The 22,257-nt window shown below is 53.1% G+C and overlaps 6 protein-coding genes across 6 annotated transcripts; 4 read left to right on the top strand and 2 right to left on the bottom strand.

Moving 5' to 3' along the window:
* Positions 1-701: 701 nt before the first annotated feature.
* HD553DRAFT_342117 (uncharacterized protein) lies at positions 702-1,749 on the top strand (the record flags this gene model as incomplete). Its single annotated transcript, XM_046182712.1, has 4 exons — positions 702-708; positions 809-1,029; positions 1,153-1,404; positions 1,480-1,749. The coding sequence occupies 4 exons, from the start codon at positions 702-704 to the stop codon at positions 1,747-1,749; spliced, it is 750 nt and encodes a 249-aa protein (XP_046036509.1).
* An 898-nt stretch (positions 1,750-2,647) lies between these two features.
* On the top strand, positions 2,648-8,025 carry HD553DRAFT_323985 (uncharacterized protein; the record flags this gene model as incomplete). Its single annotated transcript, XM_046181446.1, has 19 exons — positions 2,648-2,759; positions 2,875-2,964; positions 3,029-3,189; positions 3,251-3,719; positions 3,931-4,250; positions 4,311-4,450; positions 4,559-4,643; positions 4,773-5,464; positions 5,551-5,751; positions 5,882-5,978; positions 6,055-6,082; positions 6,168-6,409; positions 6,590-6,691; positions 6,847-7,080; positions 7,191-7,264; positions 7,360-7,485; positions 7,550-7,740; positions 7,793-7,883; positions 7,953-8,025. The coding sequence occupies 19 exons, from the start codon at positions 2,648-2,650 to the stop codon at positions 8,023-8,025; spliced, it is 3,528 nt and encodes a 1,175-aa protein (XP_046036508.1).
* Positions 8,026-11,183: 3,158 nt separating this feature from the next.
* HD553DRAFT_342113 (uncharacterized protein) lies at positions 11,184-13,462 on the top strand (the record flags this gene model as incomplete). The annotated part of the gene is made up of 5 exons (XM_046182711.1): positions 11,184-11,493; positions 11,558-11,903; positions 11,980-12,544; positions 12,602-12,749; positions 12,816-13,462. The coding sequence occupies 5 exons, from the start codon at positions 11,184-11,186 to the stop codon at positions 13,460-13,462; spliced, it is 2,016 nt and encodes a 671-aa protein (XP_046036507.1).
* A 234-nt stretch (positions 13,463-13,696) lies between these two features.
* HD553DRAFT_323982 (SNF2 family N-terminal domain-containing protein) lies at positions 13,697-17,047 on the bottom strand (the record flags this gene model as incomplete). The annotated part of the gene is made up of 5 exons (XM_046181445.1): positions 13,697-13,894; positions 13,954-14,386; positions 14,472-14,952; positions 15,029-15,155; positions 15,218-17,047. The coding sequence occupies 5 exons, from the start codon at positions 17,045-17,047 to the stop codon at positions 13,697-13,699; spliced, it is 3,069 nt and encodes a 1,022-aa protein (XP_046036506.1).
* A 497-nt stretch (positions 17,048-17,544) lies between these two features.
* On the top strand, positions 17,545-19,928 carry HD553DRAFT_342111 (uncharacterized protein; the record flags this gene model as incomplete). The annotated part of the gene is made up of 4 exons (XM_046182710.1): positions 17,545-18,340; positions 18,400-18,619; positions 18,694-19,676; positions 19,738-19,928. 4 exons carry the CDS (start codon positions 17,545-17,547, stop codon positions 19,926-19,928), a joined length of 2,190 nt encoding a protein of 729 aa, XP_046036505.1.
* An 886-nt stretch (positions 19,929-20,814) lies between these two features.
* HD553DRAFT_342110 (uncharacterized protein) lies at positions 20,815-22,243 on the bottom strand (the record flags this gene model as incomplete). Its single annotated transcript, XM_046182709.1, has 3 exons — positions 20,815-21,312; positions 21,406-21,498; positions 21,566-22,243. 3 exons carry the CDS (start codon positions 22,241-22,243, stop codon positions 20,815-20,817), a joined length of 1,269 nt encoding a protein of 422 aa, XP_046036504.1.
* Between the last annotated feature and the right edge of the window lie 14 nt (positions 22,244-22,257).

Below are 22,257 nucleotides of genomic sequence, written 5' to 3'. Positions count from 1 at the left end.
GAAAGTTGCACGATCATGACCACATTCTCGCCGTATACTCCATATATTCGGTCATCCATCCTCATAAAGTCATTATATCGTAAAGTCAAACCACTCGCGGTCGTCATCCTCGCCCTCCTGGTCCTTGTCACATCATCGACCTTCTCCCCGCGATTCTCGCTATCGGCATCGCCGTTCTTTGTCGGAGATCTGCCGCTCGACTGCAGTTCGTCGACGTGCATCTACTATGAGAGCCAAATACGATGAGACTCCAGTACCGACATTCACTCAAAAGGGTGCAGGCAGTTGGAGAAACACCTCGCTTTCATGCCCGACCATGTCCTCCACGTCGAGCAGGAAATCATCAAGGACATATGATTCAGAGATGAAAGACCTGCCCCCGCTCCCTCTTGATGTCACTTGCCAGGAAGATATTGTCAACTGTTCAGATTGAGCTTCTCAGTCCGCCCTGTACAGCCCACACTGCCAACTGGTCACTCATTCAAAGACATTCTGCACACAGCCTCCCGCACACCAGGTCACGCTGTTGTCACGCGATCAAGAGTACGTGAGAAGGTATATAGGTTCGACGGTGTCGAGCAAGAACGAGGGGGCAGAGGGAATTCAATCTTTCAACTTCTACCTTCTCATACCAATTCGAATTCGATTTCACCTTCGACTTCACCTTCTCTCGTCTCGAACAGCAACATCGACATCAAAACATGTCTTGTAAGTACAAGCTTCCGACGGTTCGCTTTCGATCTTCCGACGTCGACTTCCCTACTGACGCCTTCGTATCTCAACCTTCTTTCATCTCGATATCCTGTAGCCTCCGAGATGAGCTCCCCGCCTCCATCGCCGGTACCCCCTCCCCGGAACCCTCCACCCCGCCTACCTCTCCCGCGAAATCTACCCCGCCTTCCTCTCCTTCCAAAAAAACAAACGGCCGCTGCGGCGAAGAAGGAGGAGGCCAAGAAGGCTAAAGAGGTTGCTAAGGAGATGGAGAAGGCTAAGAAGTGGAGAGCTACGCAGAGGGTGAAATCTGAAAAGGTACGTATCGTCTGCATACCTATGTCCCGGTTCTTCGCTTCTTCTCCGCTTCTCCCCGTTGCTGTTCGCAAACGTCATTGACTAAGTCACTGTTCCCGAATGCTGCTTTCACGGTAACTTTAGATCCTCGAGAAGAAAGCTCCTGGCGTCAAGGCCATCCTCGACAAGCTGTCTACCGCTTGGGACGTTGTCGGATTGGCCGAAAATCAGATCCGGCTAATCGACAACGAGGAGGTATCCCCTCCAGCCCAGCTTGACACCAAGACCAAGGAGTATGAAGAGGGACCACCAATGATAAAGGACTTTATTGGTTGGATCAAGGCTGAGTACTCTCCGGAAGAGGAGAAGAGCGAGACCGGCATTGACGGCGACAAGGTAATTCTGCTTCGCTCTCCATCCCGGTTCCGAAATTTCGGAGCTGACTTTCATCGCATTTCGCTCTCGTAATAGATGGAGGTCGACGAGCTCGAGTCGAACCGCGACGCTGCTAGCGAGAAGGTCGGCGAAGAGGTTGTTAATGGCGAAAAACAGAATGGCGATAACGACGAGGGCGGCGAGGGCGAGGACGATGATGATGACGGGCAACTTCTCTCAATTGAATTCTCACTCTTCATCTCTTCCATCTTGCCCGTTTGGTCCCAGTCCAGACCGAGCGTTCCCATGACTTGCAGTGCCGCTTCTCCATCACCATTCTTTGCTTTCAGGGCTGCGGCTGCATGAGACTCAAAACCCGAATCAGTTCAGAGATAATCTGATAGCACTGTTCTGCTTACCGAGGATGTTCTTGATCTCAACACCGCAGGTCTTGATGACAGGGATCATCTTCTTGCAAAACACCTTATAGTCCGACCAGTACTGCGAGACGGTGATATAATGTCCACGCATAGTAGTATAAGGCTCTGTGTTGTACCTGAAAAAAACGACAACGAGAACACGATCATCATCAACTTGGACTTCAACAACTTGTTCACTTTGCCCTCGATCCATGGTCGATCACCTCTCTGAGATTCACCCCTAAGCAGCACGATCTCACTTCGTATCTTCGTTCTACCTTGAGCAGTCCGTCATCGATCTGCATGGCCTAACGACCGGAACAGACATATAGAATTCAGGTAATCTGTATTAATCTTCACTTCATCGCTTGGAGCACTACGAAATCGCCGGTACTGCGTACGGCCTGGCCAAGAGTACTCGTCCGCTTACGTCTGTCTACAAGTCTCGATACGAACATCCGTTGATGGAGTGCCGACAGGTTGAGCTCCACAACATCCAGGCTGGTGCTACTCGCCAAGGTCGATCACCGCCTATCCGATCGACTCGATTTCAGTTGTCCGTCTCGAATCTCACAAAAGTGTCTTTCGTGTCGATCTCTATACGAAGTATTTGATAGGATGACTCTGGTGCGAATCACTCTGACCGAATCCGATCAGAATCCATCCACCAGTCGGATCATTCCTAGAACCTTCCACAAATGATACCGGTCATATCCTGGCAATTCATCGCCCTCATCAGGGAGGCGTATTGTCTGAACCAGACCCATTGGGCAACCTCACAGATGGGACAGACCGGCCTCACCGACTTGGTCCCCGTTTGATTTCTGCTGCATCGGTCGTATCAGATGGCTCCCATGGTAACGAGGAACTTGCCTTGTCTCTCAAGGGCGCGGTTTGCCTTGTCTTTCAAGGGCGCGGTCATTGTCAAAGAGATCCGACCCAAAGGATTGCCAGACAGTCAGCAAATTGCCGAGACTTTCCCTGGAGACGACCAGCAGTCATGGGGGAGATCAACGCTCACATCGACATCGCCGCACGAGAATACTGAGGGTCCTACCAATGATCCCGCTAGGGCCAACTCCGCCACAGACATCGCCAGCTTCACTCAAGCGTAAGAGGTCGGATCACGATGACCCCCGGGTCAACCTGAAACGGGATACAGGTACGTTCGCGCCTGACGGGAACGCGGGCCCCAGCTGATCGCTAACAAAGCCTCCCGTGCGTAGTCACGCACGGATCCGACTGTACAGAACTCGAACAGACTGGCCAGGTGAAGATTCACATCGACCTAACTTGTGAAAGGCTTCTGTATGGCGTCCAGGATCACCTCAGCCATGCTATTGCCAGTCTTGCACACGACGGTGTAGCTCATTCGCTGCGAGAGAAGGTGAGCGCAAATAGGGTCTGCCACCTGCTTCAAGATTAACGATATCATTCGGATTTCGTAGGTTGGGACAAACCGAGTCCTTAATCTGGAAGCTGCGGCCTCGATCATGGCACAGAATACCGACGGAATCTGTATCATATATAGGCTGTTAGACGTCCTAGAAGGCTTACGAAGCGAGGTCTCAGCGCTCACAGCAAGACAGGACGAATTTCGACAGCTGGATGTGATTGGTAAAATCAATTCTAGTATTGATCTCGCAGCAGATCGCATCTGCAAAGCCATCACCGAATTCGAGCGCTTCCCTGGGGCTGTCCGTGATCGTCTCTGCAACCAGTTAGCTTCAGCACTCAGCAAAGATCAGCCAGACGAAGCCGATATCATCAGGCCAGAAGTAACGGTCGGACAATATGCAGTGTCTGAAATGGACGAAACAATCACCCGAATCCAGAAGGATTGGGCCAAGGAGGTCGAATCACATCAAGCCAAAGTCTGGAATGGCCTAATTCAACACGTCGAAGCTTCCCTACCAGGTACAGTTGCTCGAACGGACAATCATGGCTGTGAACCCACTGACGGATGCGTTCCATATAGCCATCACTCGGCACGGCCTGTTGCGCAAGATTCAACTTGCCATTATCTGTGATCGAAGAGAAGCGAGCCGCCAGCAAGACACTCATGGATCACATGACTATGCAGTATACTGGTCCGCTTGACATATTGACTTATTGACTTGCGACGCAGACGCCGATGCACGCTATCGCCAAGCCTACATTCTTACCGCCGCTCCCTTCCAGTCATCTTCCTGGCCTATGATGACACAGCCGAGACCGACATCCCCTCTGGCACCTCCATCGTCTCTGAAGCGTAAAAGGTCAAGCGATGATCCACGTATTCTCTTGAAAGAGGACATCGCTCTGGATCTCGCCCGAGATCTCGCCCGAAAGATCAAGATTCACGTTGAAATCGCTGGGGAGAGGCTCCTGCGTTTCACTCAGGATCACCTCAGTCATTCTTTGGCGAGCCTGGCTAACGTCGGTGTAGCTCATCTGCTGCGGGACAAGGTAAGCGCAAGTTTCTTATGTCCGCTGCTCTTCTTGCTGTTGACAAGAAACCTCCTGTAGATCGGAACCAACCGAATTCTTGCGCTCGAGGCGGCCGCGTCGATTATGGCACAAAGACCCGAGGAGGCGGCGAGCAGAGAAAATGTGATGGCGGACTCGAAGCGATTGATTGAGGTTGGAGAACAAGCTAGGTTCAAGGAGTGAACCGAGCCTAGAATAGATATTGAGAGTACGCTCAGGTTCTAAGGTCAAGTCTGTGGGCACACGAGTATCCGGAACCATACGGGAATCCAGGAATTTATGCATAGGTATCAAGGTCTTTGCGACAAGATCTGTTTAGCAGCATCGTCTGTGATCGAAAAGCAGCCGTCTGCGAGCCAAGTCTTTCTACAGGTGAGTCTGGGGCTTATGCCTAAAGGAAAGCACAGACTTACCGACTTCTGAATCAAGCCGGAAACCTTCATACAAAGAATTGTTCCATTCCTCATCCACTTCCCCATCATTCATGACAATATGTTGAAGGCTGTGGCTATGGATGAAAGGCTGAGCAGCCAAGCTGGAGTTTGCGGGATCGACTTCATCGTGCGCGCGCCAAAGGCGCCCCCTCGCTCCCAAACGTCCAACCCGGTACCGAGGTGGGACGAGGTGGGTCGAGATTGGCGGCCCCGGAGCCGAGGTGAAAGACAGTGTGGAAAGGCGAGCTATTGCAATGGGCAATGCATGGTACCAAAGAACGTGGTGTCTGCGGGATCGACTTCACAGCAGTCATCGCCGAGCTTGGCGCGCCAGCGCCTCGTTTCGAGGGGGTTCGAGCTGCCGGGGCCCACGGTCGCCCCGACGGTAATGCGACATAATGACAGTCCAACTCTTTCAGTCCAACCTTCTCACCGGTGGCCGGTGGCCATGGGAAGAACCACTCTTGAATTTGGATTTTTCCAACTCCCTCATCGTTCACACAACTGTATGTCGTCTCACGTCACCAATCACTCGGTGCTACTCGACAAACTTCACTGCATATCCCCGCATACCACGCAAATGTCACCGATACGCCCACAACATTGCAACTCCACCATGAACTGTTCTTCTGGGAACACATCGCTGTGGATAAATACAAATTCTCCTATCGCAATTCGAGTGCGGAAAGCCCAAAGTCCGGCGACGCCTTCGGTGGTACAACCCGACTTGCACGCATGTGATTGCAAACGAAGATGCATGTAGGCATGCCGGCGTTCCCCTCTTGCGTGGTCATGGCCTTCCAATCCCTCACGCCAAGTCAGGGACGGATCTTGATCGCATAAAGCTTAACGAATCATGCTTTCGATCCGCTTGATCACGACATCGATTCCAAAGGAGGGGTCCTGACCTCGCCCGGCCCTCCTTTGACCCTCCTTTGGGGTCAAGGCCCCCCTCTAGCGAGGGCAAGCCCGATTCCAGGGTCGTGGAACAAAAGGTGGTACGATGGTAAGTACGGAGCTGGGGAGCCGGGGAGCTGCATGAGCAGGTGAGCCTCCCTGCTGGATATAATTATATATATCAAGCAAAGCAAGTAATCAATACGATTGGCAGAGCGGTGGCCGTTCCTCATCGACACGACCTACTGCTCTGTCCGCTTGAACCATTCAACCCAATAGATACCTCTCCCGATCCCTCGTCAGTCTCGTTTCAAGTTTCATGAACACACCAAAATCTTCAAATTCGTCTGAACCCCATACAATGAATGCCTTGATTGTAAGTTTTGATCGAATGCAGAGGGATCCACCCCGTTCCCGGGCCTGACGTTGGGTGCCCGGTCCTTCTTGGACAGCGATACGTCAAGAGATATATACACCAGTGTAAGTCGAGGCGGTCCCTATGTATACGAGTAGAGCCTTGTTGACCGGCATACCCAAATGGTCCCGCTGCTGTTCCTTATCCCAGCATTGTGCCTCTCATACCATGCCAGAAACGGCTATCAAGAGAAGCCCGACCATTATCTTGCCATCGCCGCTCTTGTGGGTATCCACCAGCCTGTGACGCATCGCCAGTCCCTACATCCGGATCTAACTGGGGACTTCCATGACCTCTCCCATCAGTATCCCGCACCGGCGACGCTGGATCTTCGACAGGAAGGGCGAGAGTATTATGTACTCCACACTCACGCGTGGAATATTCCGAGTCGAGTGAGTTTATGGACGACGCGAGATGGCAATCAGGTCTCACTGTTGACGCTTGACTTTCGATCTGATCTCTAATATATATTCTTTTTGTGTTCACCACTATCTCTCTCATCGACAATAAACTCTTGCTCTAACTCGACACACGCTCGCTTCAACATCGTGCGGTCCCTAGTCAACTGCCAGATCATGGATCATGCACAATTCGCTGACTGCTCGGCTTCGACCGGAGCGAACCCCTCAGTTCAAGAGTATGCAGGTATTCCGCAAGAGGCTGGTGGCAGCAGGGTAAGTCCTCACTCCAATGCGCCCCTGGTTCAACGCTTCTCTGTCCCCCGCCTCCATCATCGTACATGCTCGCGCGGTGGTCTTTCTAACTCGTACTTGGTCGCATCTCAGTCATCTTCAACCTACAAGCCCGAGATACTTGAAGAGGATCATAGAATCTACAACTCCCTACCGATCCATCAGCAATGACTATCGATCCCAATGAGCAGATTGCTCTTAAATTCAACGCCAACACCATAATCGACTCGATCGATCTGATCACGTCCGATCAGATGGACAGAGCCAGCGTCAAGTCGAAGGATATGACCGCGGCCAGATTCAGAAACGCGCTGCGAAACAACTACGGCGACGCCGCAGGCGATCTTCCTCTTCAAGCGATTTACAATGGAGTCGCCAAGCTGATCCTTCACGATTAGCCAAGTATGCACCGACGTGAGATACAACTCGAAGCTGGTGAAGGAATCTATGCTAATAACGTTCTCGGACAACTGGCTCGCAGTCGGCAGGGAAGAGTGCTTTAGTTTCGATGCTGACAGGGATCAAGTTGGAGAGTTCGATCAAAGCCACTACCCGGTGAGTTACACTATAATAGCTCAAGTCCATCTTGCGCACGTATCTCGCCCGATGTTTACCCCGATCCCCCTGACTGATGATAAACGACAACGCAGTCACATAGGAACGACGAGTCCTGTCAAAAGGATTGTTATCATCGGAAGCCATTCTGCTGGGAAGAGCGCTCTCGTCTCCATGCTCATAGGAGTCCAGGTTGAGAGTTCCATCAAGGCCACTACCCGGTAAGTCATGGGCCTTACCGGATGCCTATCTCGGTACGCATCAGCTGACCCTCGCTTGCAGTAGTCGCACAGTATTTCGATTTACCAAGGGAGAGGAACAGGGAGGCTATAGACTCTGGACCGAGTTTGTAGAAGATGTGAACGAGAAACCCTTGCCTGATCTCAAGAAAGGGGATGAGGAGTTCTGTAAAAGGGCTGAAATGCCCTCCAGGCCCCCAGGGTACCACACTTCCATGGGCTCGTGTTGCGACCCGAGTAAGTCCTGATCGAGCAGAGATGATACTTCTGAACTAACACGGGCTTTTAGACTCGACGATTTGGCAGAGTGTCTGGACACCGAAGATATCTCCAGCGACAAAAATCTGGCCGATATCGACTCGTCATACCTTCAGTGATCAGTGAGTCCTTGCCCAGCCTCGTTTCCCTGGATTCTTGCTAACCGCATGTACACCCTTGTCATGAAACAGCGCCCGAGTCCGCATCGCCTCTACTGTACTATCCCAAGGGATCACATCACATCTCGCCTCTCCATCCACTTAAAGCCTTTCTGCTGCCGATCACTTGCGACCCCCAGCATTACATCATCGACCAGGGATCAGGGCTGTCAGATCTGTCCAGTCGCGGCGATGCCGTTTCCACCCCGCCGCGGCTGGACCGGTCCGACAGCCCTGATTCCTGGTCGGCACACACATTGAACTTGTTGTACCCGTAGTTCGTTGATGCTTGTAAAGGCATCCAAGCGTATACCCTTCTTTCCGTATCTTGCTTCGTTTCTACTGTTCATCAGGGCGATGAACCCATGTGGTTCCAGCAAACCACGGTCTTTTGAGTCAAGATTCTTTTGGCAAAATGGCGCTGCCGACAAGTCGTTACGATCGTATACAACTGCAAAAGACACGCGCGATATCCTTCGCCCCACTCTCTGATCAGCTGTGCCCGTCATTTCCCCTTTGATGCGCCTGCAAAGCTTGCTGGTATGTGCCATATTCTCGCCGATTGTACTTTCTCAGGTCAGACTCCCTTGTTGGACTGACAACCAAAGCCAACAATTGCAGCAGCGCGTTGTACTCTGAGCCAAACAGCATGTCTACCGAGGCCTCCTCGAACCTTCCGATTGCTCTGTGAATTTGAACATACACGAAGTGAGTCGGACGAGACATTCTGCACGAGACAACAGTGAACTTGCCTGAGAGAGCGATCTTGACGAGGCTGGCGTCGTCCCCACTCTAACCTATCGGTGGATTCCGATTTCCGATAACGTAGGGTTTCAGGAGCATCCAGGTACGTCAGTTGGGCCGATCGATTCCTCGTGCAGAACTCGAAGAATGAGGTCAACATGGGAGAGAGGAGCGAGAGACGGTTGCTGCGATTGACCGAGGTTCCCTTGGCGTAGACCTCGAGACTGACGATCGGGATCGAGGTAAAGTGTCGAGGGTACGAATAGATTATCCAAGCGGCCTCGTATACCGCCAGACGTTGATCCCTGGCAGATTCTGATACCTTGTAGCCTCCCCGCTGCTTGAAAATGTAATCTATGCTAGCATCAGGTTCCCTGACGGCCTGACAGTAGACGTGTGCATTGAATCTAACTCCAGCAAGTCAGCAAAAAGATCTATACGGATTAGGTATGTCCTCACCTTTTTACAAGGTACGGGTTGAAATAAGAATCGTCCGCCTGATGGAACCGTTGGGACTCTCCTGATGTCGGGACGGTAGAAGGTTTTCTACAAAATCGAAGCACGCCCTCTTCGGACTCGAGGGTGATGAGGATGTGCGCGTGAGGCAGTCCCAGGTCCTGAAATTCAACCGAGGCGCAGTACCCTTTGATAGGACCGAACACCTGTCCCCCCTTTACTTCATCCAGGAGCCTTTTAAGTTTGAGGTAGAACAATCGCACGACCATGTCAGCACGGTCCTCCTTATCAGGTTGAGGCCCGAGTTCCTTCCAGTCTGGGTTGGCCGTAAAGGTCAGGAAAAGATGTGGCCCTCCGACCTTTTCAAATAGCCGCCTCGCCTCTCTCCTCCTCTGAGATCAGAGTTTTTTCAATGGTCGAAGGATGCGAATCAGCAACATGCCATGCAAACAGGCAGATAGGTGAGTCTTGTTTCTAACCGCGACATGTATCGTTCAAGCTCGGCCAAAGCCAGCTCACCTGTAGTGCCCATGGTGTCCCGCCCCGATGCGTACGAGGTAAACATACCTTCGAATTCCGCAGATCACCACAGTGATCAGCACGGGCTGATGACGCATAGCGCATAGATCAGAACTTACCTGGCTGGCCTCTTGGGACGGGTTGATGACTGGGCTGTACGCATAATAACGATATTGATTCCGCAGGATTTGGGCCGCCATATCTACGAGGAATTCTTGGCGCAGCCGAGATGGTACACCTAGCGTTGAAAAGTTGCGCGGTGGCGGGGCGCCGGCTGCGCTTGCCGGGTCCGCGAGGAGGTCCTCACGATATTGTATCTGATACCGGATGTACCGGTGAAGACTTATCTGGCCCGACATCGTAGGCACCCAATTCTGTTGTGAGATGGGGAACAACAAGGGGTAGCGCAGCGACCACGCAAAAGGAAAGGAACCACTGATATCTTGCAGGCCCATCGCTGGAAAAACCAGTGTCGCCGGGGGTAGAGGGGTTGGCTGGGGAATTATGGGCAATCGTCTCTTCCGAGTACTTCCATAGTTCGATCCACGATCAGAGTCGAAACCTTCGATGTCATCCTCTTCCTCGCCGTCGACATCCATCGAATCGTCTTGAAATGACTCAATCGAGTCGGTCGGGGAGAGAAGTGATTGGCGAATTATTTGGGGGCGCACAGGTGACGTATTCGCAACCGTCCGGCTGGGGCCTGCCATTGCGGTAGGGTCCGGTGTTGGCGGCGGTTGTCCGAAAGGAAAGGGAAACGGCGGGACTGGAGGTCTATCTCGGTTCTCCAAGGTATAAGGAGCTGGCCGCCGTGGGCTTGCAGGTACAGACCAGTTAGGCACCGGCAAGGGAGGTTGTCTTCGAGGCCGGAGTGACACTCGGCCGTCTTCAAATACCAACTCGTAACCACGATGTGGATCGCTGCTGTAGGCTGCAACGGCTTGTTGTAAGGCCTGGACGGCGACGTTCTGATGATAGAGTGCGTCGGACAATAGGCTGAGATCGATATCCATGCGAGTCCGGCTCTACCATCAAGACTCTAGTGAGCAAGCCATGTTATGGCATGTGAAATGGCCTTCGACTCACCCTACGTATCTCTCTGGCTTGATCAGCCGGTGTGAGCCACAAGCTCACATAACGTCGTTGATCGTCCATCAATATCGGGCCCATAGCATAGGGTGCCATGGGTATACCTTGGATGGCCATAACATGACGACCATGGGACGGCCAAGTGGAGCGATCTTGAACCAATGTGGTACTGAGAAGCGTAAACTCCTCGTTGATGGATCGGGAGTATTGGCGGGTGACTATGAAGCAAAGGGAGAAGTGTCTTCCTGCCGCTCAGCTGAGAAACTGATGCTGATTTTCCGCGCGCTAAATCGACTTTAGCGCGCGGAAAATCAGCATCCGGTGCACGCGTGCACGTCGCCCAGGGCCCGTGGCCACCACCTTCATCCTCACAAGATCACGAGCTTAGATCGTGGTCGGTCCATTGACCTTTCCATCGTCTGACCTTTCCATCGTCTCTCGCAGGCCACCGCAACCATGTTGGCCGGCCTCCAGCACGAGATCAACTCTTCGAAGGATCCCCGGGCGGCCTGTTTGTCGATTCTCCGTCGACTCAACGTAGAGCACAGCGTCTACGGGGACATCATCAATCGATTGTACGCCTGGACCATCAGCCAGAATATCCTTACTTCCCAGCACGTGCAAATCCACGATCGCCAGTTGTTTGATGCACTGGAAAGGCTCAAGAAACGGCGAGAAGAGGTGGCGCACACTATCAAGGAGGACTCGGTCGCAAGCGTGTGGGGTGTTGAGTGGTACCGGACTTTGGGATACAAGAACGTGCCAGGTGAGCGCTCTCGTTCAACGTCTTCCCACCGGGGCTCGGGCTGACCCCGCATCCCAATTCGCAGGAAAGGACATCCTTGGTTTGTGCGTGACACTCTCAACCCCGCCCCTATCGCTCAAGATGGAAGATGTGTTGCACCGAGCGGCGGTGATCCGGGCGAAAGACCCCCCACCTGTACGCGGGCGCTCCCAAAAAGAAGTAGAGTCGCGACCCACCTTCAAGCACTTGGAGCGAATTCGGGATGAGGCCTATCTCGAAGCCTCGATACCGTTGAAACCGACGACTTCACAGCCGGAGGCCTTGAATCGGCGGTCTGGGATCCCGAAGTCGAGTCCTGCTGCGGGTGTGACGTACCCAAAGGATCCAATCGCTTCGGAGGAAGCGCTTGTTGGTGATCTTAGGGGGATCTCGTGGGTCAATTCCTCGCCGTTCATTCAAACGGCCTTGTAGCGAAAGATTGACATTGCCGTTGCGGTTGCGTAGCAGGAACTCGACGAACTCGACTACTTCGCCATCGATGCACGACGTTATCGCACGCCGCACCACACGTCAGACCACACGTCAAACCGCACGCTCCACCCAAAGTCGTGTCTGTCCCTCTGACGTCGACGCTTTCGATATCGACGAGCCCGACACTGATGGTCTCAATACCGACGACTCCGACTTCGAGTTCGACTCTGACGAATCCGAACATGTCGAGTCAACTCATGTCGAGACGACCGGAGGCCCAACGGCCGCACCTTCCAAATCCGGCCGAGAGACCGTTGAACCTCGCCGAGAGGTCCGGATCGCCTCTGACGGAGTCACGACCACCACGGTGATTCACCTGCCTTATACCCTGGCGGAAATTGAGCAAGACGCGAATGGATTCGAAGATGAAACCACAGAGCAACCCGACTATTCCGAGTTGGAACCCATCGACGGCGATGTCTTGTTCCTTACTTCCGACGGGAAGACCCTTGGGGACAAAAGATCGGCGAAGGTTGACACGACCAAAATCGCCTCGGGTTTCGAAGACATGAGGAGGGTTTTCGCGAACAAGAGGCAACGGGTAAGTTAAATTCTCCGCAGGGTTTCAGACTCTCCTAACGTTGAGGCTGCGCTCCAGGCCAGAGTCATGACTACCGCCCTTCCGGTTCCCGAGGAACACGATTATCGACACCATGCCCTCGATGAAATGCGACGGCTCTACCTTCCCTCTCGATGCGGCGTCTTTCACTTTTGCTATCGGATCCCCCTAGGACAAAAACCTGAGAGTGAGTAGAGAAGGCCCGAAGCTAGATGTTCCGTCGTGTGCCGACCTCTTTCACAATTTTATCCAGCCATCTGCCTATCTTCCGACATGACCTCCGGTTGCTATAAAGCCGATGCCGTTTGGCGATTTCTGGAAGATTGTTGGGGATTTCAGCAACAAGCTACCGACGCCATTCGTTCCATCGACCCTGAATTAGCTCAGCGGAGTCAGCGGGTCATCGACAAAGTACGACAGTGGTGCAAAGCTTTCCAGATCTTTGGTCCTACCCTCTTTCTCGGCATGGCGGTCCTTCATAACGTCCGGGTGCAACGACATTTAGATCCTGGCGACGACAAGCTCGGTTTGGTGGCTATGACCAACTGGGGTAACTACGATGGAGGCGATCTCATCCTTCACATCATGGGAAGGCCTTACCGTTTACGATACCGGGCGGGAGATATGATCACCTTCCGATCCGCCATCGTCATGCATGAGATCATGCCGTTCCAGGGGGAGCGTTCGGCGGTAGTCCTGTTCTCCAAGAGCAACGCGTTGGCTTTTGTGGAGCGCACCCACGAGCGTCCGGTTAACCCTGTGATTCCTCTGGCCGATACTTTAGACACGGACGAGGAGGCTGAGCGTGCTGAGCTCCTAGCGGCAGAAGATCGAGACGCGCGACGAAGGGATGGTCAAGAGGGAAGAGCGCGCAAGAAAAGGAGGGGTTGCGGAGCTTAGAATCTTTACGTAGAAAACCGGCCAACGGCCAAGCTTAGCATCGTGCGCATTCTCGAATCAAACCAGGATATTACCATCGGTGATCGGTTCATGCGACCATCTTATTTGCATCTTGCCCATAACCATTTCATCTCGTGGATGAACAAATCCGAACACATACAGACCAGATAAACCTTTTTTTCATATTCTGTCGACGACTATCCTTCAAATCTATCGCTATCCAGGCTGATAAAGCTATTCTTCATCGCTATGCACGGTGATGGCGTTGTCGGGATCATCGCCAGATTCGTCATCGATAGCAAGCGCATTACTGGGGTCAGACCCAGGCAGCATGACCATTCTGACGTCTTTATTGGTGAGTCCGACTTTGCCGCCGTTGAATACCTTGTCCTGATATTCCTTCCTCATGCCGAGTCTCTCGAAAATCTTAGGCTGACATATAGAGCGAATTGTTAGAACAATGACCCTACACGTTGCGAACTCGGACTCACTTCGTGTGTATCTTGCACAAGCAACACGCCGAAAGCTGTGACTCGTTTCTGTCCGATACGATGCGTCCTGCCGACCAACTGATCGACCTCGGTCCAGAGCCATGGCTCATCTATGACGAGAGTCTTGCTGCAGGCTTGCAAATTCAACGATTCTGACACCATCTTGATCGACGCCAACAGGCACAACGGTTGGTAGGGCTGGTCTTCGGTAGCCAATTGCAATCGGTCCAGAGCCCATTGACGCTGCTCATCCGTGTCCTCACGTTTGTAGGTGAGATAGAAAGGCTGCTGCTTTCCCGGAGAGTTCGAAGAATCATTGCCCTTCGTAAATCCTAGCGTCTGCAACCAAGCGCAAGCCATATCCAGAAAGATACTGCCGTGAGCCACGAACAGGTAAATTGGGCGCTCAGGCAAGGGGGTCTTCCTGAGTCCCCTGGAGGAACGAAATAGCAAGCATGATGATGTAAGTCACGTCTGCAAACGGCGAGAAACACACATAAGCCATCGGATGGACGGACCTTACGATGTTCTGGAACTCTGCAAATTTGGCCGAAGGATTTCCCTGTCGTTTCCACTCCTCGATCTTCTCCTTGAATGCTCGATATGTGTCCGGCTCAATGTTCCAGCGCCATCGTCTGACTTCGGTCGCCCGAAGAATCGCGGCTTGTTTCTCATTACCCGTCCACCCCCTCGGGGTAGTTTTTAGGAATCGAATTGTACCTTTTTGGGTCTTGGTTGCCTTGTTGAATTGCATTTCCCCGGCAGCCAACTTGGGCCCAATGGCATGCTCTGCCTGCAGCAATATGCTAGGATCATACAGCGCTCGCCTGAAAGTCCCCAAGAAGGTCAGGGCCGGACTGCTTGGAGTAACGTTGGCATCGTCCTGTTGTTGCGAAATGCCATCCAAGCGGGTAAAGCCGCCATGTGCTAACGCTCGCAGCTGCGTAAAGATCTCGCGTTCGAGAGCAGACTGGCCGACAACGTGAGCCATCTGCTGATCTACGACCCGGCCACAATGATGTCAAGTCAGGTTCAGCGCTGAGCGTATTGTTTCCTTCGAATCCCAGTCACGTACATATCGGGAACTGCAAGCTGTATCCAGATTGTTCCAGCAACAAGGTGATCGGCCGTCGGAGGAAACGCTTAGGAGCAAGCCCTAACTGTTGCGCTTCAGTTTGGGCTGCTAGGTCTTGCCTTGTCGCCTGAACAGGAATTGAGATTAGCGGGCTACACATGCACAGCGTCTCTGAAGTGATCTGCTTACAGCCATCCTCTTGAACAGCTTGTTGCCTGCCGGTGTCGGATCAACAAGACCCATCATGATCATGGGGACAAGCAAGTCCTTGTCATCCTTGGGTAGAAGAGTCGCGGACAAGAGCCAGCACTTTCGGCTGATGGTACTCAGTCGCTGCACCACTCTCGATCGGACTCCCGTTTGAGTTCGCATTTTGTGCGCCTCGTCGATCACGATGCGGTGGAACACGAAGTGGGGTCGCTGGCTCTTTTGGAACTGAATGAACGGATGTCTGTTATATTCTTCATCGGCGAGGTCGTACACCGCCTTCTTTTTCTTGGCCTTTTTGGGTGGAGGGCGACGGACACGCTCATAGAAATCGCTGGTGCAGGTGCAAAGGTCGGGACGATGTCGACGCATGAGGCGCTGAACGTCCTGGTCGAGAGTCCTCGTGTATAGTGGGCCGCCCCACAGTCCAACCCTGCTGTCGCTGATGATGAAGCGTTTTTTGTTGCTTTTGATCGCTGATTCCAAGTCTTCAGGATTGTCCACGATGACCCATTCGTCAGGGTCCCCACCCATGTTGCGCACGTCTTTCCTCCATTGCTGTCGGGCCGCCTTGGGGACGATCACAAGAGTGTACCGGTCTTTTTGCTGTCGGTCCTGGCACATTATGGTAGCAATCGTCTCGTAAGTCTTGCCGAGGCCGGTCGCGTCGGCTAGGATGGCTCGCCCTGCAGCGAACTGAGACGTCTCCTTCTCCTTCTCCGCCGCCATCTCTACTCCCAGCATCCATGCAATGCCCACGCGCTGCCACCACAAAGGCTGCAGCTTGAAGAGGGTCTCGTCCCAACCACCTTGGATCAGGGTAGCGTTGATCTCCTCCTCCGATTGGAATACATGGAAGTAAGTGGGGGGGATCGTATCGTCCTTGCCCGCGATGACGTCTGCGCGAGCATGGGTGTTGTATTCGATCTCCTTCTTTTCGCCTCGCAACGACTTTTTCACCCTCCTCCGAACCACCCTATAATCCTCGTCAGGTTCCAACTCTGCATCCTCTCGGTCGTGAGGATCCATTTCCCATTCACTTTCATCGTCACTGGCTACCGACTCGACCTCTGAATCTGAGCCCCATTTGGACTCATGATCGTCCTCATCTGAATCCTCATCTGGACCCTCAGAACTCGGGGATTCCTTTGAGGTGGCAGGTTCGGCTTGAGCTTTGCCAAGAGGCATGGGTTGCGGAGTGATGAGAGGTTCGACAGGGGTGGGCAATTCGTTGGGAGGAGTCGGACCAGTGGCAGGAGTCAGACCAGCGGCAGGAGAGGGCGATCCGTTGGGAGGTTCGACAGGAGTGAGCGATTCGTTGGGAGGATTCGGACCAGTGGTATGAGTCGGACCAGCGGCAGGAGAGGGCGATCCGTTGGGAGGATTCGGACCAGTGGTAGGAATCGGACCAGCGGCAGGAGTCGATTCGACCGGACGGACTGATTGCCAGGCGGCGGGTACCACCTTAACGAGATCCCTCTCCCAGAGACCGGCAAGCTGCGGTATTTTGGTGAAGTTGGCGGTTTCGATGAGCACGCAGCGACGGTCCCTCAGGCGCTCATCTCTGGCCTTGCAATGCTTCTCGTTCCCGATGCAGTGTTCTGCCCACCCAGACATGACCTTGGCGAAGTCCGGCGAGAACTGCGGTTTGAGTTCACACCCTTGCCAATTCAAACATTGGCCTTCGTTTTCAAGGCAGCGGATAATATAAGAACCGCTTGCAGACTCCTTGATTGTGAAATTGGTGTCCCATCCCATCTCTTCGCATCGCTGCCACAACGCCGTTACGCTGGCCGGTGTCGACAACGCCATGTTTGGGACGCAAATCGTTGTGAAATGTAGCCAGGACTGTAGACGTCTAGTTGCTGCTCAGTTGAGACGAGGGTTTTGAACAGAGAGGTCGTGGAGAACAGTCGTAATACTATGAGCTATGAACTACCAACCTTCGTTCTTGCTTCTTGCTTCTTGCTTCTTGATCTCGCAATCACGATGATCACCGACCTCTATTGTCCTCAGAGATCGCGAACCGCTGATCTCGGCTGACTAAGCAAGCCCACTTGAGCAGTGTTGCACCTTTACTTTGCCGACTGCACAGGTATTTTGCCGCCTGCACCGATGCAATAACCATCGGCTTGGTCCGATAAGTCTTTTTATCGTTTATGCATTATGAATGCCTTGGTCTACGGTCAGCCCCGCGAGACCTAGTCGATAGGGTTAGGGGAACAAAATGATGCAGTGATCGATGAATCGGACTGTCGAACGGTACACCCTTGGCAATATTCCCACATATAACATACGACACTTCCACCATGCCTCCGCCAGTGAATCTGGACGATCTGCTTGATCCTGATCAGTTGAAGGATCCCCCGTTGAAAGACGGGCTTCGTTCGACGAAGGGCAAGCCCAAGTCAGACGCAGACCTCACAGCAGCCGCTCGATTTTATACCGAACTAAAAAAAAGAAAAGACCCAGCCGTCAGGAAGCAACTCTCCATCCAACGTCTACAGGAAGGTTTTCGGCCTTGGGAACGGTGGTTGGCAGCACATTTATGGGCCGATATCACTCAAAGTCTGGAGAGCCGGTTCGAAACAGCGAATCTAGCTTCGCAGGTGCACTTGCAGCCACACTCTACGCTTCTTTCCATGCTGGAATGCCAGGTTCAACGTCACCAATGTGAGCGCAAACATGATGAAGAGGAACTGGCCGAAGCCAAAGCCATCGTCGCATTTCGTTGGGGCGAGAATTGGTCTACTATATTGAACGTAGACCCGGCCAAGTTGACCACCCGCACCGAAGGGGGAGGCCGCGGGCGTCTGTGGAAGACCATCCGAGCATGCTCGAACATGTTCAAACTGGACGACGTCAAAGCCATGGCGTTATGGAATTCTCCAGAACGCCATGCACAGGACAAGGTCGACATGTGGCAATGGTGGAAAACGCAGTACCGGTCTGTGGATGGGACTAGCTATGCCCAAGCGACCAGAGATTCATCCGGAATGGCTCACATGGTATCGGAGCAAGAGCCGAATTCGAGCCGGGAGACTTTGGCCGCTCAGCCTATGGAGCCCAGCAAGACCGTGGTTGTCCCTTCAGCAGTCCTGACAGGTGAGTTCTTGCTTCAGGCCATTCTTCTTTCTCTCTGTTGATCGCTGAGTCTTTCGCAGGACTTGCCTCAACCACGCCCCCTCCCGCTCTGCCGAGCGATTCCTTCCACCGGGTTTACACATTCGCCGATAACGTTCTTAACTCTGGCGACCGTCATACTCTCTCCTTGTCAATTCCAACTACATGTGAAGCCGTCATTAAGTTTCTGGATTTGGCGCTTCCTAAGGTCACCCACCCCTGGATTGTTCGTCCGTCGTTATCATCGAAACTTCCCGCCGAGTATGTAATCGTCGCGAGCGCCCCGAAATAACTCACCTGGGATGTATATTGAATGAGCCGAATCTCGTTTATAGTTGGAACGACCACCCACTCTTGACTCCAAAGACCAGCTGCCCGGGCGGGCATGTCGCGTTTATGGACTCGTCCAAGCCAAATCAGCCGACCTCCTTTCAATCATACATTCTTCCTTTCACATCAAAGGCCTTTCCCGATGGGACTTGGCAATTCTACGTTGCGGCAAAAGATCAAGGAGTTTGGACAGCTCGCGATCCAATCGCCGGTCTTCCGCTACGAGAATTCGTAGATTTGGCGGGTTCATCATATGCCGCCGCCCACTTGGTTTACGAGGTGGCATCGATTACGGTGCTTCGAACAATGCTAGCACATGTCCACGCTCCGGCATTGACACAACACGATCTGATTCTTCAAAAGAACAAAATCGGGTCGCGTTATGGCAAGGATTTCGTCGACGGAAGCCGCTCTCACTTCTGGCAAGCCGTCTGGCCGAGGGAGGTGGCGGAACAGAACGATCCCGATAACCCATCCATTCCCCATCCTGTACGGGAGGTACGGGCCTTGCTAGACCATCTCGAATCGATCTGCCGGCCTCCCACAAGGGTGCACTTTCTTTCCGCCCATTCACTCTTGCATTTTGGATCGGACAAACGCAGCTGTTCTTCGGTGTGGACCAACTTGTGCGGCTGGGCATTCCTTCTCGTTTTGTCGGAGAATTCCCTCGCGGGACCGACCTTTGACTTTATACCGGTCCCTGCCGGAAGGTCGGTTCATATACCACCCTGCTTCTCGTTCACATTGGTCACCGCAACGAATACAATGATAGTGGAGGATTGCGTATGGGCTTGTTCTTTGTTGCGTCTGTATCGGACACACCTCCTACTCCAAGAGGGATCTTTCTCAACGACGCCGCAACAAGAGTATCCAGAATTGCCTGGTCGAGATATCACGCCTGCGGAACCGAAAGAGACCGTAATTCTGCGTCTTCGGTGGCTCGCCTTGGAAGCCTGTTTCCAGCAATGGACGTCAAAGGATGGTTCTAGTAAGCGAATGTCCCTCGCCACAGTCAGAGCTTTTGAAGCTGACTTGCGCTATTGCGACAGTACCGACCGAATTCCAACAGGTCGTCGATGAGGCGCTGCATACTTGCACGGCTCCACTCATGCTGGTTTCCCCTTCCCAGCACATGCAAATAGTCTACGACCAGATCCGGCTACTGATTCAACGACTGAGTACCCTGAAGGACTGGCGTGGTGCAGCTCGGCTGCGCAGGGCGATTCGGAACCCTCAATGACGTCGACGTGCCGGGTCGATGTCCGGGGTCAGTGTGGAGGTGTACGGCTCAATGGCAGATAACGCAACTGACAACTGGGTCTTTACTGGGATGTCAAGTGACCGATAGCGATAGCACGAGGGGTACTCCGTCCTGGGGCATATTGTATCATATGAAAGTCAAGTCCTATGCGCACTGAATCACTACGCGGTTGGCGGCCTGGCCTGCGGGCTGCCTTGCCTCGCGCTCATCCCCTCAGCCAATCCGCGGGATCGATGTTGTACAACATGGTGATGATGCAATCGATGACTCTGAGCGGCGATAACCCAAGGAGCTGCAACTCGTTCGCATTGTGCGGATCAAGATCGTTCATACAAACCGGCTAAACACAAACGTAAAAGAACCTCGAAATAACCCCTCTATGTCCCCTTGCGAGGCAGGCCCTCCACCCACACCTCGCGTTGCCTTACGACCAGTATAAACAACCCAAAGTACGCCATGACCCCTTGCGGATCATTCAGATCATGTTTTGTGGCTATATGAGGTCAACAGTCAGCACGTGCAAATAGCAAACACATCATCAAGATACTCATGCCATTCTTGAACCGTATCGATACCCAACTTGAGGTACCTCTTTGTGAGACTGTTCCCCTTCTCGTCCACCATCCTGTCTCTATCAGTGACAACTCGACCGACAGCCTACAGATCGTGTTGATCAGCTGGGGGAAGATTCGGCGACGCTCGAGAGATGTATATGGGCCTATGGGCGATATAATTGTTACAACAATCCTTGACTATAACGCTACATATCACTACGATCGCTACCAAGCTGACATATCACTACGATCGCTACCAAGCTGCTGACAGACTGCGCATATACGAGAGCATGGTCCCCGGTCCGCCGTGCTTAATTCTCCCCCTCAGGTACACCCTCCTTGCGAGTATTGCCCCCTGTCTCGATCTTTGAAGAGATGCCTGGAGCCAGCAATTCCAACAGATTCCCGACCTCCGGCACGAGTCCTTCCAAGAACGACATGGTGTCGACGTCCAGGGGCTGGCTGGATCCCGTGTCTGTCCATAGCTGTGATAGACGATCGACATTCTCTTTCAAGTCACCAAAGCGTTTGATGGCTTGTTTGTGGCTGACGATTTGATCTTTTTCCATCTCCGTGATGAGCCCCATCTTCAACAGTGCTTCAGGGTCAAAGTTCCTCAAGCTCACGCCGTTGCTGCTCAGCCACGTTCGTCTCTGCTTGCCCAGTTCTGCATCTCCGTGGAGATCTCCTAAACCGAACCGACACAACGAGCTGAGAAGCTGTATCTTCTCGATCTCCGAGGTCATTGGTGTCGTGGCCGCCTGGATGTCTTGCAGGAATTGCCTCATCGTGTGGGTAATGGCGAAAAGCTAGACCGCCGAAGAACATGTAGGGTCAGGATCGGAGCCAATTGCATACGAAGAGAGAGAGAGAGATGGACACACACGCACAGACACACTCACTTCTGATGTAGACCGCCCCGGGTCCCCAAGACCGGCAGGTTTTGTCAAGGAATCTCGAACCTGGACCTCCGTCTCCGTCTTCGGCAAGATTTCCTATAGAGTATACATCCATATATGGTCAGGTTGTGTTTACATGTATCCAGGCACAGGCGACACCTACCCTTCGTTTGCCCATCCTGATCTCTTGACGTTTCGCTTCCGATGTCAGGGCCGGTTCGGACGACCTCTCGTTATCGGTGGTGCACGAGGATCGAGGATCTCGGTGGTCTACAATGTCCGATTCTGCAGCGGCTTTGTCGGCCTCCATGATCTCCGACTCTACCAAGTTGTCTGCCCCCACCGGCTCCAACTCCATCGGTTCGACCATTTCCACTTTGTCCAACTCCATCGAGTTGTCTGCGCCCGGTCCCACCAACTGCGTCGAGTTGTCTTCATCGGCCTTGTCCGACTCCATCGACTCGTCCGCTTCCACCTGCTGCAAGGCGGCAGACTCGGATGCCCCCTTCTGTACCTCCTCGGTTTCCATTTCGTTCTCCATATCCTCTAACCTGCCGGAACTCTCGCAGGCAGCTTCGCCGACTTTATCCTGGATCGTCTCAAGCTTTGCGGGATGAGCGATATCATCGTTGTAGATGTTATCGGATTCAAGATCGGACGGGGGGGCCGAAGAGAGGTCGGAGTCGAAGCTTAAGGCTCTTTGAGGGGTTGAGAATTTGGATACAGCTAGACTTTGCGCAGCTGAATGCGAAGGGGTCTTGGCTGAGGTGGCCGTAGCCCGGGTGGTAACTCTTGTAGACCTTTTCGAGGGCACCGTCCGGGCGCGGGGAGATTTGGGCATAGTATGTCGGCGGT

The sequence above is a fragment of the Filobasidium floriforme genome, assembly GCF_021052385.1.
Source record: "Filobasidium floriforme strain CBS 6241 chromosome Unknown HD553scaffold_11, whole genome shotgun sequence".
NCBI classification, from domain to species: Eukaryota; Fungi; Basidiomycota; class Tremellomycetes; order Filobasidiales; family Filobasidiaceae; genus Filobasidium; species Filobasidium floriforme.
The sequence above is the reverse complement of the archived record's forward strand: the minus strand, read 5'-3'. Positions and strand labels throughout refer to the sequence as shown.